The 16,441-nt window shown below is 40.4% G+C and overlaps 1 protein-coding gene across 1 annotated transcript in view; it reads right to left on the reverse strand.

The window, feature by feature from the left end:
* The window catches only part of slc7a11 (solute carrier family 7 member 11), a 52,716-nt gene that overhangs the window by 15,233 nt on the left and 21,042 nt on the right, over nucleotides 1-16,441 (reverse strand). Inside the window, exons 6-7 of the mRNA XM_038298301.1 lie at nucleotides 11,628-11,672; nucleotides 4,271-4,394 (exon numbers count right to left, since the gene is read on the reverse strand). Coding sequence (XP_038154229.1) covers nucleotides 4,271-4,394; nucleotides 11,628-11,672 — 169 coding nt within the window. The remainder of the gene's footprint in view (nucleotides 1-4,270; nucleotides 4,395-11,627; nucleotides 11,673-16,441) is intronic.

The following is a 16,441-nucleotide window of genomic DNA, read 5'->3' on the forward strand; positions in this document are numbered from 1 at the left end:
GAACCAGTGGTGACAGCGCACCACCAAGCTGGATATACTTTAGTATATTAGCACAACAATCCATGGGGCTACCCTCAGCTTCACAGCCCCCCTCCTCACCCACGCTCTCTCCATTCATCTCCTGGTCTCAATCTTTACTCACTGTAGCAGCAACGTCCACCTTTGTCTCTTCGGTTCTTTGAAAGAACATGTTTATTTTGAGAATTTTTTTTCGTCACTTAAGTGCCTCTTTTTGGTTTCCATCGTTGCTAACACATTTTACATAACGGTCGTGGTTTTAATCTACGCTCTAAGTTAACAATAATTGCAAGTGGTTTCTTTTAAGGTCTTTATTGTTTGAAACATATTATATGAGCGTATTTTTATCAACCATCTAATGAACTGTACACAGTTATTAACATAGTAATTAAAAGTCCCACTGCCTGCTTTGCTATTAGGGTCGTGTTTAAACAGTCCACCATCACGTTAAAATCTGCCATGTGTTGCGGTATAAATGTGGTTCGGTGAGGTCAGTCTCTTCAGTGTTCAGTGGGTTTAAGAAGAATCTTTTGCACCATTACATCTGCAAAGAGAGGTCCTAGTCTACAATTGCGTGGGGGACCTGGGTGTCAGGGATGGGGCCCCTAAGTAGCCGTGGGCCCGTAAGCTTAGCGATATTTATGCCATTGGTCTGGTGATGCCAACAAGAACTGCAGATTTTAGTGGGATTATAATCCTGAAGAACTGATGAACAGATGATGTTTATAGATGGACTTTCTCACTTAAAAAATGGGTTAAAACTATTTTTCCAGCCCATATAGTAAACAAAGCAATGCTGCTCTCTAGCTTGAAGCTACAGAACAGAGGAGATAAACAGTCAAAGCAGCTGGACCACAGTTTGATCCAGCATCAAAGTTTCTCCGTAACACCTTTGTTGCATTAGAGCTCCATTTATTAACATTCACACAGATGAGCCAATGTGCCAGTGGCGGCCGGCCCATAGGGGGCGCTGGGGCACCGCCCTCCCTGATAAGAAGAGAGAAACGTAAAATATATTTTTAGAAATTAACTCATAAATGTCAGTTTTACTCTCTAGACTGTGTAACTATAAGCAAAACAAATTATATAAACTACATTTCCCTATCTACTGTCATTAATTTGTGGATTTCCACAGACAGACTCCTACCGTCTCTGTTCTGGGGGCTGTGATCAGACTGACCCACATTTGCAGAGAATCTGTCAATCATGTACTATTGCTAGATGAATTTAATGGCCAATCAGCGTCTCGGAACTTTATGGTATTGGGGCGCTGAAAATACTGCGCTTTAACAGGCTTCTGGACCCAAGCGCAGGTGCAGACAAGTAGAGGGAAGATGGCGAATGTAACGAGCGAGATGCAGCTTCCACCAAATTCGGTGAGATCCTTATTTATCTACCCGTTTGCCAGAAGAACATCCCTGTTGTATGATATGAACATTTCATTTCATGGTTATTGTGACTGTGACGAATCCACCTCGTCGCTTAAAACAACCTCTCTAACTTTGCGCGCCACACACACATTCCTGTTATACTGTGTTTGTGAGGACCAATTCACTCGCGCTGAGATCAGTAGCTCCATGAACTTAAAACACACAAGCTGTCCTGGTTACCTGCTGGCGTATTGAGGGTGCACACTTAATATTTCAGTGGGGTTAGCCGTGTGTGTGTGTGTGTGTGTGTGTGTGTGGGTATGTGGGGGGTGTGGGTGTGTACGTGTTTATGCTATGGGGACTTGTCATCTTCAGTCTGGCTGCGTCTTTGCTGGGTTCAAACCCAGTTTGGTGTAATTGAATAAGTCAATGAATCTGTGTAAAAGAATTAAGTTGTAAAAATTATTTGTTTTTGTACATCAATTGTTTGTGGAGGTAATATATGGACAAAACTGATTAATGAGAAGAAATCAGAAATAAGAGAGCCTGAGGTGAGGGGCTTAAACTATTGAATGAGGGCTGTGGGAAGAAAAGCGGCAATTTTTGTTTTCTGTTTCTTTGTTACATTGCTGGTAACTGGAGGGAGGCTGAGGCCCAGAGTATCTTGTATATGTTTAGTTTCTTTTGCACCCTGTTTTGAGTTTTTGAGCTCAATAAATCACCAACACCGGTAACCCGACTGAGACTGGATTCTTGGAGGCCAAAGAACCCCGTCACAGTGACCCAAATCATCACTGTTACTGTTATTATATAGTAAATTAAATCATTACTGTTAAATTGTATGTATTGTCCAATTGTTTATTTGAATTCTTATTCCGGGTTAGTTGGAGACATACACTAGGCTATATCAGCCCCACCAAAAATATTTTTCACCAGCCGCCACTGCAATGTGCATGTTACCTAACATGACAAAGTAGATTCCTGTAGTTTCCTACTGATCAAACCTACACACTGATCAGCTCTAAAAGAGCAGAAAACATTTTACAATAAAAATCTCTGATTTTGTTTCCATTGTTAAGATGTAGTCTTTATATTGTTTCACATCATCCAAGGAAAAATTTATTTTGTTCCAATGTTATTCAATTCAGTGTAATATTTTAATTAGCATTATGCACATTAAGCTGTAAATGTCGGACTACTTTAACCCTGATGGGTACTTACTGCTTTGAGCAAGATGCAAATGAAAAAGACCTTTAAATAATCCAGATCTATTCTATTTCTCTTAGCATCATATAATAGGAGCACGTCTCCTTTTTAGGTCGTCTAACATTACTGATTAGGAAATGCTGTGAGCTTAAGTCCGAGACATGAGTTAGATCTTAAATAAAGTTTTCAACATTAACTTCTGTCCACTGTCTGATGGAGGAAGAAAAGAGTGTAATCCTTTTATCATATCGACCTTCTAAAAAAACAGAAATGCTCTTAACATCTTTCTTAAGGCGCTCTTAACACTCGTTGTGCACAGGGCAATAAAGCTAACTGTATTACACAGGAGCAGGGATCCCTCAGTGATTGAGTCTTCCTCAACTAAAGGCGTGCAGATGCACTGATAGTGGTCTGCAGGCTAATAAGGAAAGGTGGCTGTTATTACCGAATGTCTGGGATGTGATTAACATTAACAGGATTGGGCCGGGGCAATTGCATTAGCGGGGAAGCAAAGTTGTCATAAATGCTTCTCTGGTAATGAGATGTTAAGTGCAGGAAGGTGGTGGGGGGGGGGGGGGGGGGGGGGGGTGAATCACTGTAGTATAAAAGGTGAAGCTGTCAAGGTGTGAAGGCAACTTTGTGGCGCAGAAGAACAAAGCCCAACTCTGTTCTGTTGTTTCCCAACATGGAGATCATATTAATGGCTCCTATTGTTTTTTTATCTTAGTTTAGGTCATTGATCACTTTCTTCATATTCAGCCAAAGATTCAGACCACTGCATTACTGCATTACTGACCCCAAATCAAACCTTTAGCAGGTTTATAAATCAGCTGTTTACTTTTAGGACACATGTGGGATCTTCTCTGTGATCTCCAGCAGGTAACGCTGTCTGGGTTTAATTAGCTGTTATTTCATTAATCAAGCCAAGGAGGGACAGGAGAACAAAGTCCTATAGATCCTTTGGTTAGTGCAACCTGCTTTTAATCACTAAGTCATTTATTTGATTACTCTTCAGAAAGCATGAAACGATTTCAATCTTCCCTTATGAAGCAATAGAAAATATTTCAACATATTTTTATTTAATTTAGGTAGGCTAAATATTCATGCTTTGATGAAATAATTTTAAGTGCATTTTTCTTGTTACTAAATATGTTATCTTCTAGTTTAAAATTTTCAAAGCAAGTTTAAAGACTTTATGGATTTGTTATAGCCGACTGATTTATGAGAAGACTGTATCTTAAACTGAAATCCAAAAGAACTGAAAGCTACAACCTTTGACTGCTTGGCAAATTATATCTGTTTACCTTTTGTACCTTTATTTGTTTCTCACAGACGGATAAATTCATCCATGGCGGAAACAGCAAAAGTATCCATATCTGAAAAACCTTTACTCTTCAAAGATAATCTGTTGTTTTGTTTTTCTTGTCCTCGTATAAAGATTTGATTCTTTCAGAAAACAAAAAGGGAGGCAGAACTGGTCATGTCTCAGCTCCTGATTCCTTCTTTTTACCACAGATTGGTAAAAAGAAGGAATCAGAAGAAAATAGGCCATTTATTTTATCAAGGAAGGAAGGAAGGAAGGAAGGAAGGAAGGAAGGAAGGAAGGAAGGAAGGAAGGAAGGAAGGAAGGAAGGAAGGAAGGAAGGAAGGAAGGAAGGAAGGAAGGAAGTTCTTACCACAGCGACAGCATCTGAGGCCAGGAGTTCTTCTGCTGACATCACAGTGTAGTAGGCCACATTGGTCAACACATAGCAGAAGGTCACTATAGCCATTGAGATACAGATGGCTAATGGGACCGTCCTGGAAGCAGAAAGATGGTTTAGAAAGAGGTAGGCTGCTCCTAACCTCCTTCTCCTCTTTTTCTTTTAGGTACTTCCAATTTATGGAAAGGTTTGTTACATTTCTAGTAAGAAATAATGTATCATCGAACATCGTCAACATCAGTGTTGTTCAATAGTCTGCAGCCTTCCATGTTTGTTTTTTATAAAGTGCTTAAGGCAACCTACTCTGGGGACTTCAGGGATGCAACCTTTTACTATGATATGATGTTATATCGACTTGTCTGGATGATGATGGGATGTTTGCCAAAGTCTGTCATGATACAATTTACATTTAGTTCAATTGGCTAATCTTGATGTTTTTAATTTGCATGAATGCAATTGGACCTTTAATCATTTAATGGATCAGTCAGTGTGGCTTCTCATTTTTATCCAATCCTTTGTCCTATAGGATTTTTACGCCCTATTACGTGTAGTTGGTCACATTGCTGTAATTAAATACAATTTTTATACATTCATATTTTTAAGTAGTTTACAAAGGTTGAACTTTTACTTTAATTCAATTTCAATTCAGTTTATTTATATAGCGCCAAATTCACAACACATGTCATCTCAAGGCACTTTACAGTTCAACCAGATCATCCAGTGAAATTGATACAAAGTTTTCTATCTAAGGAAAACCAGTTGATTGCATTGACTCATTGACTCAAATACAATCCCCCACACTAAGCATGCTTGTAGCGACAGTGGAGAGGAAAAACTCCCTTTTAACAGGAAGAAACCTCCAGCAGAACCAGGCTCAGTGTGAGCGGCCATCTGCCGAGGCCGACTGGGGTTCAAGGAGACAGAAGCAGAGACACAGAAAGCAGCTGTAAAAGGCGGCCCCGTCCAGGAAACACGCAGCCAGGCAGACGAGCTCCAAGGCAGCTCCCATGCCAGAGGACGAAGAGAGCACATCCACTCAGTCACAGTCAGAGAAACAGGACCACACTGGAAAACCGGCCGATCTCCAACATCTATTAACAAGGGTGTTGATAGAAGCAGCACAGCTGATGTTTTTTCCAGGATGACGTCACAGCCAAACAGGAACAGACGAGGCAAAGCTACTCTGAGGAAAAGCAGAGAGAGCAGAAGGTTAGAGATTGAACTAACAGATTCTGCAGAATAGGAGAACAGAGAGAGAATGAAGCAGAATGATGAAATGGGGGTCCCTATGTCCTCCAAAAGTCTAAGCCTATAGCAGCATAACTATAGAGATAGCTCAGGATAACCTGAGCCACCCTAACTATAAGCTTTATCAAAAAGGAAAGTTTTAAGCCTAGCCTTAAAAGTAGACAGGGTGTCTGCCTCACGGACTAAAACTGGTAGTTGGTTCCACAGGAGAGGAGCCTGATAACTAAAAGATCTGCATCCCATTCTACTTTTAGAAATTCTAGGAACCACTAGTAAACTTGCAGATTGAGAGCGAAGTGCTCTGTTAGGAACATAAGGAACAATCAGATCTCTGATATAAGATGGAGCTTGGCCATTTAAGGCTTTATATGTGAGAAGGAGGATTTTAAATTCTATTCTGGATTTAACAGGAAGCCAATGAAGAGAAGCCAGGATAGGAGAGATATGATCTCTCTTTTTCATTTTCATCAGAACTCTGGCTGCAGCATTTTGGATCAGCTGAAGGCTTTTAACTACAGTTTGTGGACTTCCTGATAGTAAAGAATTACAATAGTCCAGCCTTGAAGTAACAAATGCATGGACTAGTTTCTCAGCAACACCCCTGGACAGGAGATTTCTAATTTTTGCAATGTTCCTCAGATGAAAGAAGGAAATTCTAGAAACCTCTTTGATATGGGATTTAAAGGGATAGTTCGGTATTTTTGACATGAATCTGTATGGCATCCCGATCACAAGCGGCATGCAATCACACTGACTTACCCCTGGCAGCGTCCTGTGAGCAGAGTTATCGTCCAGTTTTGGTCAAGCCGAAAGTAGTCCTGCAGGTTTTTAGGAACAGCGAAATAAAACTTTTCTCTTCCCAAAACATTATGTGTCCAAAAGAGTGATATTTTCGCATCCCAAAAACATTGTAGTGGAAAAAGTCACACGTCGTTATCAATTGGTCCTATTTTCTCTCTGTTCGTATCAGTATCATACCGAACTATCCCTTTAAATGACAGTTCCTGATCAAAAATAACACCAAGATTTTTTACTTTATTATCTGAAATCAGTTTAATCCCATCCAAATGAAGTGACTGGCTAATCAGTTTCTTTTTTAGAGACTCTAAAAAAGCCACTCTAAAAAAAACACTTTACAATCTTTTAAGGTAAGTATGGTTGATCCAACAGTTTGGCAGCTGCTTTACCAGAGAAAACAAAACTTTGGAGTGGTTTTATGCTAATGTAAGATACTCAATCTTGTTTTGATCACAGTATAAGCCCCTTTAGAAGAGTTGCATTAAAATGAACTGTGAGAAGATGGTCACAGGAAGCTGAAGAAGCCCTGCAAGGTTATTTTGAGGCTACAGACTGGGATGCTCTGTGTCAGTCACATTGAGAGGACATCAATCCAATGAGTGAGTGTTTGACTGACTACATAAAATTCTGTGTAGATAACACCATCACTACCAGAACAATGAAATGCTCCCATTAATAGACCTTGGATGACCAGTTACCCAAAGGAATTGCTAAACAAGAAAAGGGTCTTCAGGAAGACAGACAGGGGATTAATGAGTATACAGAAGCTACTTAAAGCGAAGGTTGGTAATGGTGGAGATTTAGCAAGATTTGAAAGCAGCACAGCCCTCACCCCTCCGTTGTGCAGAATAGAGAGCATCCCCTTGATGAGGCTGTTAAAAAGTATCTTTAGTCAAAGGCTTTTCCAGATCTCTACAGAGGATCCTCCCAGGCTAAAACTATAAACAACCATAATGACTTGTAAAAAGGCCTATATATATATATATATATATATATATATATATATATATATATATATATATATATATATAACAACTATTTTTTCTCACCCCTCGTGGGGTGGTATGTGTCATCCTCAAGCTCGAGTCCTCTCGGGTCCTCAGAGTAGGGGTTTCCTGGGAGTTTGAGGGTTCTGCACAGTATCTTTGTTGTTCCTAGGACTGTACTCTTATGGACCGAGATGTCTGATGTTTTTCCAGGGATCTGCTGTAACCTCTCTTCAAGTTTGGGGGCCCTAATGACCATGGGTACCACTGATGCCTTGACCTTCTAGGTTTTCTCCAGCTCTTCTCAGAGCCCCTGGCATTTCTCTAGTTTTTCTATGTAACCACAAAGGCTTTCCTCTGCTTTTTGTCCACCAGCACAATGTCTGGTTGGTTTGCCATTACCATTCAGTCCATCTGTATCTGGAAGTCCCACAGGATCTTGGCTCGGTCATTCTCTACCATCTTTGGAGGAGTTTCCCACTTTGACCTGTTTCCAACCCCTACTCTGCACAGATGTTCCTGTGCACTATTCCAGCGACTTGCTTATGGCGCTCCATGTAAGCTTTCCCTGCCAGCATTTTACACCCTGTGGTTATGTGCTGGATTGTCTCAGGGGCCTCTTTGCACAGTCTGCACCTGGGGTCTTGTCTGGTGTGGTAGATCTGGGTCTCTATTGCTCTGGTGCTTAGGGTCTGCTCCTGTGCCGCCATGATGAGTGTCTCTGTCCAGTCCTTTAGTCCGGCTTTGTCTAGTCATTGGTAGGATTTCCTGATATCTGCCACTTCAGTTATGTTTTGTGGTACATCCTGTGTACGGGCTTATCCTCCCATGTCGGAACCTCCAACACCTCATCTTCTGTTCCCCATTGTCTGCGACATTCACTGAGCATGTCGTCTGTTGGAGCCTTGCCCTTGATGTACTTATGGATCTTGGATGTTTCATCTTGGATAGTGTCTCTTATGCTCCCTAGCTCTTGGCCTCCTTCCTTACGGCTGGCGTACAGTCTCAGGGTACTGGATTTGGGGTGGTACCCTCCATGCATGGTTAGGAGTTTTCTTGTCTTAACATTTGTAGCTTGTACCTCCTCCTTTGGCTAGCTTATTATTCCTGCAGGATACATGATTATTGGTAGAGCATAGCTATTTATTGCCCGAGACTTATTCTTGCCATTGAGCTGGCTCCTTAGAACCCGCCTTACTCCTTGGAGGTATTTGGCCGTAGCCACTTTCCTTGTCACCTCTTTGAGGTTGCCATTAACTTGTGGGATTCCAAGGTACTTTGAGCTGTCCTCAATGTCTGTTATTGTTCCTTCTTGGATTGAGACCGCCTCTGTGTGGACTACCTCCCCTCTCTTAGTCACCATCCAACCACACTTCTCTAATACGAATGACTATATATATCCTATAAAGCGGACCTATTTGACAAAGGATGGATGAAAATTACTAGGTTCTAAGGCGGAGGAGGAGAGAAGCTTCATAGATGTAGGGAAAGATGCTGAGATGGGGAAATTATTAGCTTCAGAGAACGGCTGATGAAAGAACATTGGACATTTACAACCATCTCATTTAAAACACTCATAAGATTTATACTGAAACACTAGGGGCCATTATTTACACTGGTCATATACCGTTATTATTGGTGGCTCCTTAAGTGAAAAAAGAAGACCCCATTTTGACTCGTCCCCTTAACATTTTAGGATCTGTTCTGTTTTTTTCTTTGATGTATTTGCTTTGAAATTACATAACAGCCTCTAGGCTTTCTTCAAAACCTAGCCTATGAATCACAGAACTATCAAACAGACACTGTATTCATTTGAAGGAATGTTTTTACATCAACTATTACTTGAATATATAAAAGACCTTTTTTTGACAGTATACACCAGGGGTTTGCAACATCCTGCTCCGGAGCCACGAGTGGCTCTTTGTAACCTCAATAAAGGCTCTTAACAGCGGCCTAAAATGATTTTTTTTTTTAAACATCTGATGTAGTAATAGTCTGAGAAGCTTTTCTTGGTTCTTTTAATACATTTTTATTGGACTTTCACCATAGAATGACAGTAAAAGAACCAGAAATATGATTAAAAATCTACTTTCCTTGTCATTAGCTTGAGAATTATGTGGGTTATGTTTTATTGTGTTATTTTTACATCAAATAATAACCTGTGGATAAAAATCCAAGATTCTTTGTAGAATATTTGATGTTTTTGTTATTTTAAAACCTAAAAATGCAACAAAAAAGGTTAGTTGTTTAAAAAGCAACAAAAAGGTTAGTTGTTTAAAAAAGCAACAGATTTTCTATATCAGATATTTAACAAAAAATAATTAGCCATGTCTTGTTATAATTTTTATACAATATTTGCACAATTAGGAACGACAGGGGACATTTGGTCTTTTAATTTTAAACTTTTCTGCCCTCTGGTAAAAACAGGCTGAGCTACATTTGATTATGGTTTAAATGTTATCCATCTATCATCTATCTAACTGGTCAGCAGTCCATCCATGTACATAGGTACAATTTAGAGACACCAAATACCAGTGTTGGGCACGTTACTTTGAAAAGTAATTAGTTAAGACAAGACAAGAACCTGCAGAGAGTTTTGCATTTATTGTAACTCAACGTCAATGACATCAGGGGGGGAACGGTATCTGATGGGCCTCTAAACCCCATCAGAGAGCGTTCCCCTTGCTTAACATGGGGTTTAGGTATCTGATGCGGTGTCATCAGGCAATATCATCAGGCTGCATTACCTCTACTCATTGGGTGTGAAGTTTTTTAACAGGGCATTCAGATCTGGTGATTGTATGAAATTAATAACTGGGGATGTCTAATTCTGAAAACCTGTGTGTTTGGGTTGTTATAGATACTGCAACATCTATCTAGTATCTATCTATCCATCCATCCATCCATCCAGTTCGCCTGTGGCGTGAGCACAGGGCGGCTGTTGCCCGCCTTTAGCTTGCGCGGTGAATCGTGCCGCCTGCGCTGTGCAGAGATGCAGGGGAAACCGTATCTGATGGGGAAACGCAGCTCAACGTAACACCGGTATTTCCATCTGGAAAACGACATTTTGCTGCTGGAGTCCTCCTCACTCTCCATCTCTCTGTGTGTGCTGTACGTTAACACCCGTAACAGCCAATCTCATCCTTCCCTCTCTCATGACAAGGCGCGCACGGGTCCTATTATGGAAAAAAAGTTCATTGTGCGACCTGAGTAACGCGCAGTAACGGGGTGTCTGAAATGGTAACTGCGTTATAGTTACAGTCAAAGTAATTAGTTAGATTACTCGTTACTAAAAAAAGGTAACGGCGTTAGTAACGCCGTTACTTTCAACGCCGTTACTCCCATCACTGCCAAATACCCTGACACTCATGTATTCTGATTGTGGAAGGAAGCTGGAGTTCCTAAAGAGTAGTGTTGCTCCTTGGTCTTTTCTAAATTAATTAATAATTGCCCAGTGTGTGTTTGTTTTCCTGTAATGTCCGGGGTTTTTAGCCCAATGTAAACTGGCTATCAGCACCCCATGAGCCTGCAATGATAGGTGGATACAGATAATGGTTTTGTTTTAATTTGACCAAAATTTGTTTTATCTGCCTCCTACCAGAGCAGCTTCTAACTGAAAGGAATCAAAGGGACATATAAATGAACAGTATGAAATGACTAACACGCTTTAATAGTTCATCCTTATTTTTTACTAAACAAAAGTGTCTTCATGTCAGCTTAGCTGGTTATATAACTATAGATTTTTCTCTGAAAGAGAACAGAGGACAGAATGAGAGCAGTGTGAGATGATGATGTGCAGCAATAAGAAGTTGTTCTATTGGACCAGTCTTTGTTTATCAGGCTGATAAGCTGAGTTTGATGAGAGAAATATGCTCCGAATGAAAAACAAACTGCAATCAGTGGTTTTATCTATAGTTTCTTCTATCTTATGTTCATCCATGCTCCTTTGTTGTGTGTTTGATCCATAACTCTCATATCTTTATTTTGTTTTTGCAAACTAATTAAGTTGAAGCTGATATGTTTTGTTTGTTGTTGTTACAGAATGTATATCTTTCTCTATCAGTAGATAGTGTTAGTGACATTTCATGGTATGTATTTGAGCATCTTAACTCCATCCTAACATTAGTGATAAATAAGATGAGAAAATTCAAATGTGCACCAAAATTAGAAGAAGAAATGCAGAGAGCGTTATTTCCCAGGTTGTTTGTGTCATTCATATTGAGGGTTTATTTCATGAAAACGTTTTAGCCGGGGCTTTCTAGTTTATCACCGATCAAGCAGCACATGGTGGAACTTACTTCTCTGGGTTGTCGACCTCCTCCGTTACAAAGTTTAGATAAAACCTGAAAAAAAAACAGCAAAAAAGAAAATTAAATGTAAATAAACAGCAACAGATGCAAAGTCCATCTCCTTGGACTGAATATTTCATCACATAACGAGATGTAACCAATTACACTGTTTTCTTTCAATACATCAATGATATATCTGTATTTTAATGGTTTCTATGAAATGTTACTAGTTATTATGATGTTTAGGCCATGTTTATACCTCAGAATGACTTGAACTGGTAAACTGAGAGTTATGTTACACTAGACTTAATAAAAGTTACATATCATACAGTCCGTGAGGCAGACACCCTGTCTACTTTTAAGGCTAGGCTTAAAACTTTCCTTTTTGATAAAGCTTCTAGTTAGAGTGGCTCAGGTTATCCTGAGCTATCTCTATAGTTCTGCTGCTATAGGCTTAGTATGCTGGAGGACATAGTTTAGTGGTGTAACCTCTAACTTTATGCTCTCTCTGCTTCTTCTTATAGTACAGTAGTAGCCATTTAAAATTTCCCCACTTTCCTTGATGGGTCCCTTGCGGGTCCTTGGCTGGTCCCCTACAACTGCTTTTTGAACATCAATTTTTGTAGTAAAAAATATTCTTTCTTTCATGATTTGTGGACATTAAGGTCTAAAGAGAAGAATCTCCTGCTCAGACCCTGTAATTCATTGAAAGGTTGGAGTTAGGGTGAAAAAATATGCAAGAGGGGGGCACTGCAGGGGCTTGAAGTTGGAGGGGATTTCGCTGGGAGGGGAGTGGGCAGCCATTGGACTGGATGGAGAAGGGTCATTTTGAATGGTTGCTACTGTAGCTCCATCTATTCCTGTTCTTTTTTGACTGTGACTGGGGGGGGGTAGTGTTGGCCTAGTGGTTAGAATAGTGTACTTCTGCTCTGAGAAGGTTGCAAGTACCCTGTTCTATTCCCACAGTCTCCACTCTGGGTTCCTGAGCAAGACCTTTAACCCCACACTGCTCTCCGGGTGCCGCACAAGGACAGCCCACTGTTCCCCAAGGGGATGGGTTAAATGCAGAGGTACATTTCTCCATAGGGAGATCAACACATTTCTATTATTATTATCCTGGAGAGAAATATCATCTGGCCCACTACTGTCAACACGTTTAGTTCTAGATGAGTTGATCCTGTTTTTTAGTCTCTAGTCCTATTTCTCTCCACATAGCCAGAGGTTCTCCCCTTCATTCTTTTCAGTGTTGATCTTCTTAACAGTTTTCTTACCTTCTCTAACATAGAAAATATTTATTGATAGGAACACCGGGTAAACTTAGTGTGCTTTCCCATTTCTCTGAACACCACACGATTATCAGCTTGAGAGAGACGGCACCTTCAGTCCAGCATATAAGAAGTTTCCCCTCTAACTCCAACTTTAGGTTAATCCCTAAGCTTAAAACATTTGACATTCAATCTGTTAACTACCCTGCATCTGATCACAGTTTTTAACTATATCATTAATTTAAAATAAACACTAAAAACTAATTTACACATTTATTTACTTTTTTATAATAATCAGGTAAACCTTGGGTTTCTACCGCATAAAAAGAAACATTTTAAGTCAAATGGTATTTAAAGTCCATATCCACACAAGCATATATTCATAGCAAGACAGACTGGATGATAGGAGACTCCCCACAAACCAAAAAACAGCATCCAAGACGTAAAAAGGTGTATTTATTCATGTATATAAATAGTTAACTCATTTAGGTTTATATGAAAAGTAATCTAAGCATAATGTATATTTCTTATTTTTACAAGTAAAAGTCAAAGAAGCAATAAAGCAAAGACGACGATCCAGCAAAGACAAACTGCAGAGGAGGGTTTTATATTTATATATACACACTGAGGAGACGACTAACAGGACAGATAGTGGAGTAATGATCTAAGTGGGAGCAGGTGTGCAGAAAAAACTAGAAGAAGGCTGTGTGAACATCCACCCTCACGCCTAAATCCCTCCATCTCTTTTTTTCTTTTTAACTGTAGGCTGAGAGTAGGTATGAGTCTCACTACCCGATCCGTCCCGGAAGCAGGATCCGTCCTGAGCATGCACAAACAGTATAATAATAATGATGTAATATTGGTAATGAAAATATTCATTACTTAAAATGTTAAACAATGCAGGTTGCTCAGAGGTGCACTGGGTAGCACTGCTGCTGTGCAGCAAGAAGGTTCTGGGTTTGATTCTCAGCCTGGGGTCTTTCTGCATGGAGTTTGCATGTTCTCCCTGAGCATGTATGGGTTTTCTGCGGGTTCTCTGGCTTCCCACAGTCCAAAAACATGACTGTTAGGTTATTTGGCTTCTCTACTGGAATCGCCCACCCTGCTCTAGACTGGTGAATCTGATCCAGCCTGGATCTGGTAAAGTTCTCGAGCTTAATGCTACAAGCTTGATCCAATGCCTTACCGTTGGAGCTATGCATTCCCTTGTGGGATGTTTACTATATAAAGCCCTGCTTATTATTTCTTGCAATTGCATCTGGGTGATTATGAATCTTAAACGGAAAACCTTTGAAGTTCTGAGTTGGCTGAATACTTTTAAACGAGCAGTCAGCTGAAGCAACTGTAAAAGAAACTGACCTGGATTGATAAGGGCCAACTCTGACTGCTCCAAGTGCTAAATATGTCAGCACCCTATCTGGCTGTGATAAGTAATGAGACGTTAGCAGATTATCTGAAATAACAGACAATCTGTGGGGATCAAGGTTAACCTGAGGGACATTAAATAAATGTTTGTTTTTGGGAAGAAGTTCATCCCCCATCTAGTCCCTCCATCCTGGACACGTCTGACCAGGGAACGGTCTCCTGTCATTGGAAGAGAAGAGTTTTTGATTTGCTATTTCTACCGTAACTCCTCTAATATACTGTAGGCCAGGGCCTTTATTTCACTCAGGTACATCTTGGTCCAGGCCATTATTGGAAGGAGGTCAGGAGGCCTCTATTTCTATTTGATCAAAACAGACGACCAGTCGAATGAATAAAAAACAGATTTGGTGTCTCTTTGAACCTATAAAATACTAGGTTCATTTACTGAAAAAGTCGAGTTACCATAACGGTATACAAAACTTATTCAGACATCTTCCAGCAGCTGCAATTTTCTGCATGGTAATACGAAAAAAAACAAAAACCGAATGGAATATTGAAAAAAAAGTAATGCAAACTGTTCTGCCATCAACAGTGAAATTTTATTTGAGGCAGGCTAAGTGGAAGTAGGCCACCAGTATCATATATTTCAAGAGAAATTCAGAACAACGAAGGCCAACGAAATTCTGTCATTTTAACGCCGCCTGGTTACAAACAGACCTACCGGTGATCACATGTGTCTTTCAGATCAGAACGATTGTGTGGCTGCTCATACTCCTGCAGCAGTGCATCGCAGTGAGGTTTACACAGACATTTTTGATTTATGCTCAACATTGAAGCGTGGTCTGTGCTACCCACTGTTGGTCTAGATACGGCCGAGGTGATAAGGAAGAGGGGGTGAGTTTAGTCCGACAACGGAGGGACATGAGGGCCAAAAAGAGCGGAGATCCAGGTGGAAAAAGAGTCCCAGCGTTCTCGCGCACCTCACTCTTCTAGAGGATCAAATTTCAGGAGTTTTTTTCCGCAATTTCAGTCATGAAAACAAAACTATTTAACTTTAGGCAATACTAGGCAGTTCCGCAGGGCCCCATAAAACTCTGTTTACATGTATAGTGAATAGAACTATTCCTTATTTGTTCACATTAATTATGATTTTGATCAAAATCCTTTTGCTAAAATGTCATCAGAACGCTGATAATATTAAGTGTGTCTCAGCCCCCCCCCCCCCCCCCCCCCCCTTCAGTGTCCACCATATTGGATCAGTCCATTTGCTGCACATGTTCAGAACGGTCCACACAGACAGCAGCAAACCATTTGAAAACAAACCATGCAAAGAGCAGTGTTGCTAACTTAGCGCTTTAGTCGCTATATTTAGCCACTTTTCAGACCCCTCTAGCACTTTGATTTCTAAAAAGCTCCTAGCGCCAAATCTAGAGACTTTTTTCTGCTACTGGAGACTTTGGAGACAACATCTAAAAGCAGCGAACTCTGCTCTCCAGAGCGAGTAGATTGGTAACCCCGCCTCCTGCTCTCCTCTATCTTGTCTGCTGTCATGATTCATGCAGCTATTATTTCATCCAAATGAAAAATGGAGAACAGATAAGCAGATCATGGCTTGTCTACAGTGAAAAGAAGGACTGGTTTATTTACTTTGGCCTTTTTGGAAACACAGGAAGGAGCAATCAGCTAAGTGAGCTTAGTGCTTGGAAAAAATCTTTCATTCCTTTAGAGACAGCATGAAAAGTCAGCTGAGTACAAAACATAGAGAGGAAAACAAGAAGAAAAGGGACAAGAAGAGAGGGACACAACCTAGAACAGATAATGGATGTCTATTCTATTCACATTTCTCTATCTGGATAATGGGTCTGTTCTATATGTTGTCTTCTCCATTCAGAGGGCCCCCTGCCTGTCTTTGCCTAGGGCCCCACATTTCCTAAATCCACCCCTACATAGGCATTTACCTGTGCTTTATCCCATCAGGTGTGGCAGTAACTAATGATATAAAAAATGTGTAAAAGTAGTTGATCATACTGTAAGTTTGTCACTAAATACATTTCAAGATGCCTTTATGCAAGAAAGATCACCTCAGTGCTTCATCTATAAAATCAATTGTCAAGAATTAGCCTATGTCTGTGTTGAAGTGGCAGAGCTCTGGCGTTGGCTGCTTATTTAGCAGGACAAAAACTGGAACAAACA

Source organism: Cyprinodon tularosa, unplaced genomic scaffold (genome assembly GCF_016077235.1).
Source record: "Cyprinodon tularosa strain WSP-4 unplaced genomic scaffold, ASM1607723v1 ctg405, whole genome shotgun sequence".
Lineage (NCBI taxonomy): Eukaryota > Metazoa > Chordata > Actinopteri > Cyprinodontiformes > Cyprinodontidae > Cyprinodon > Cyprinodon tularosa.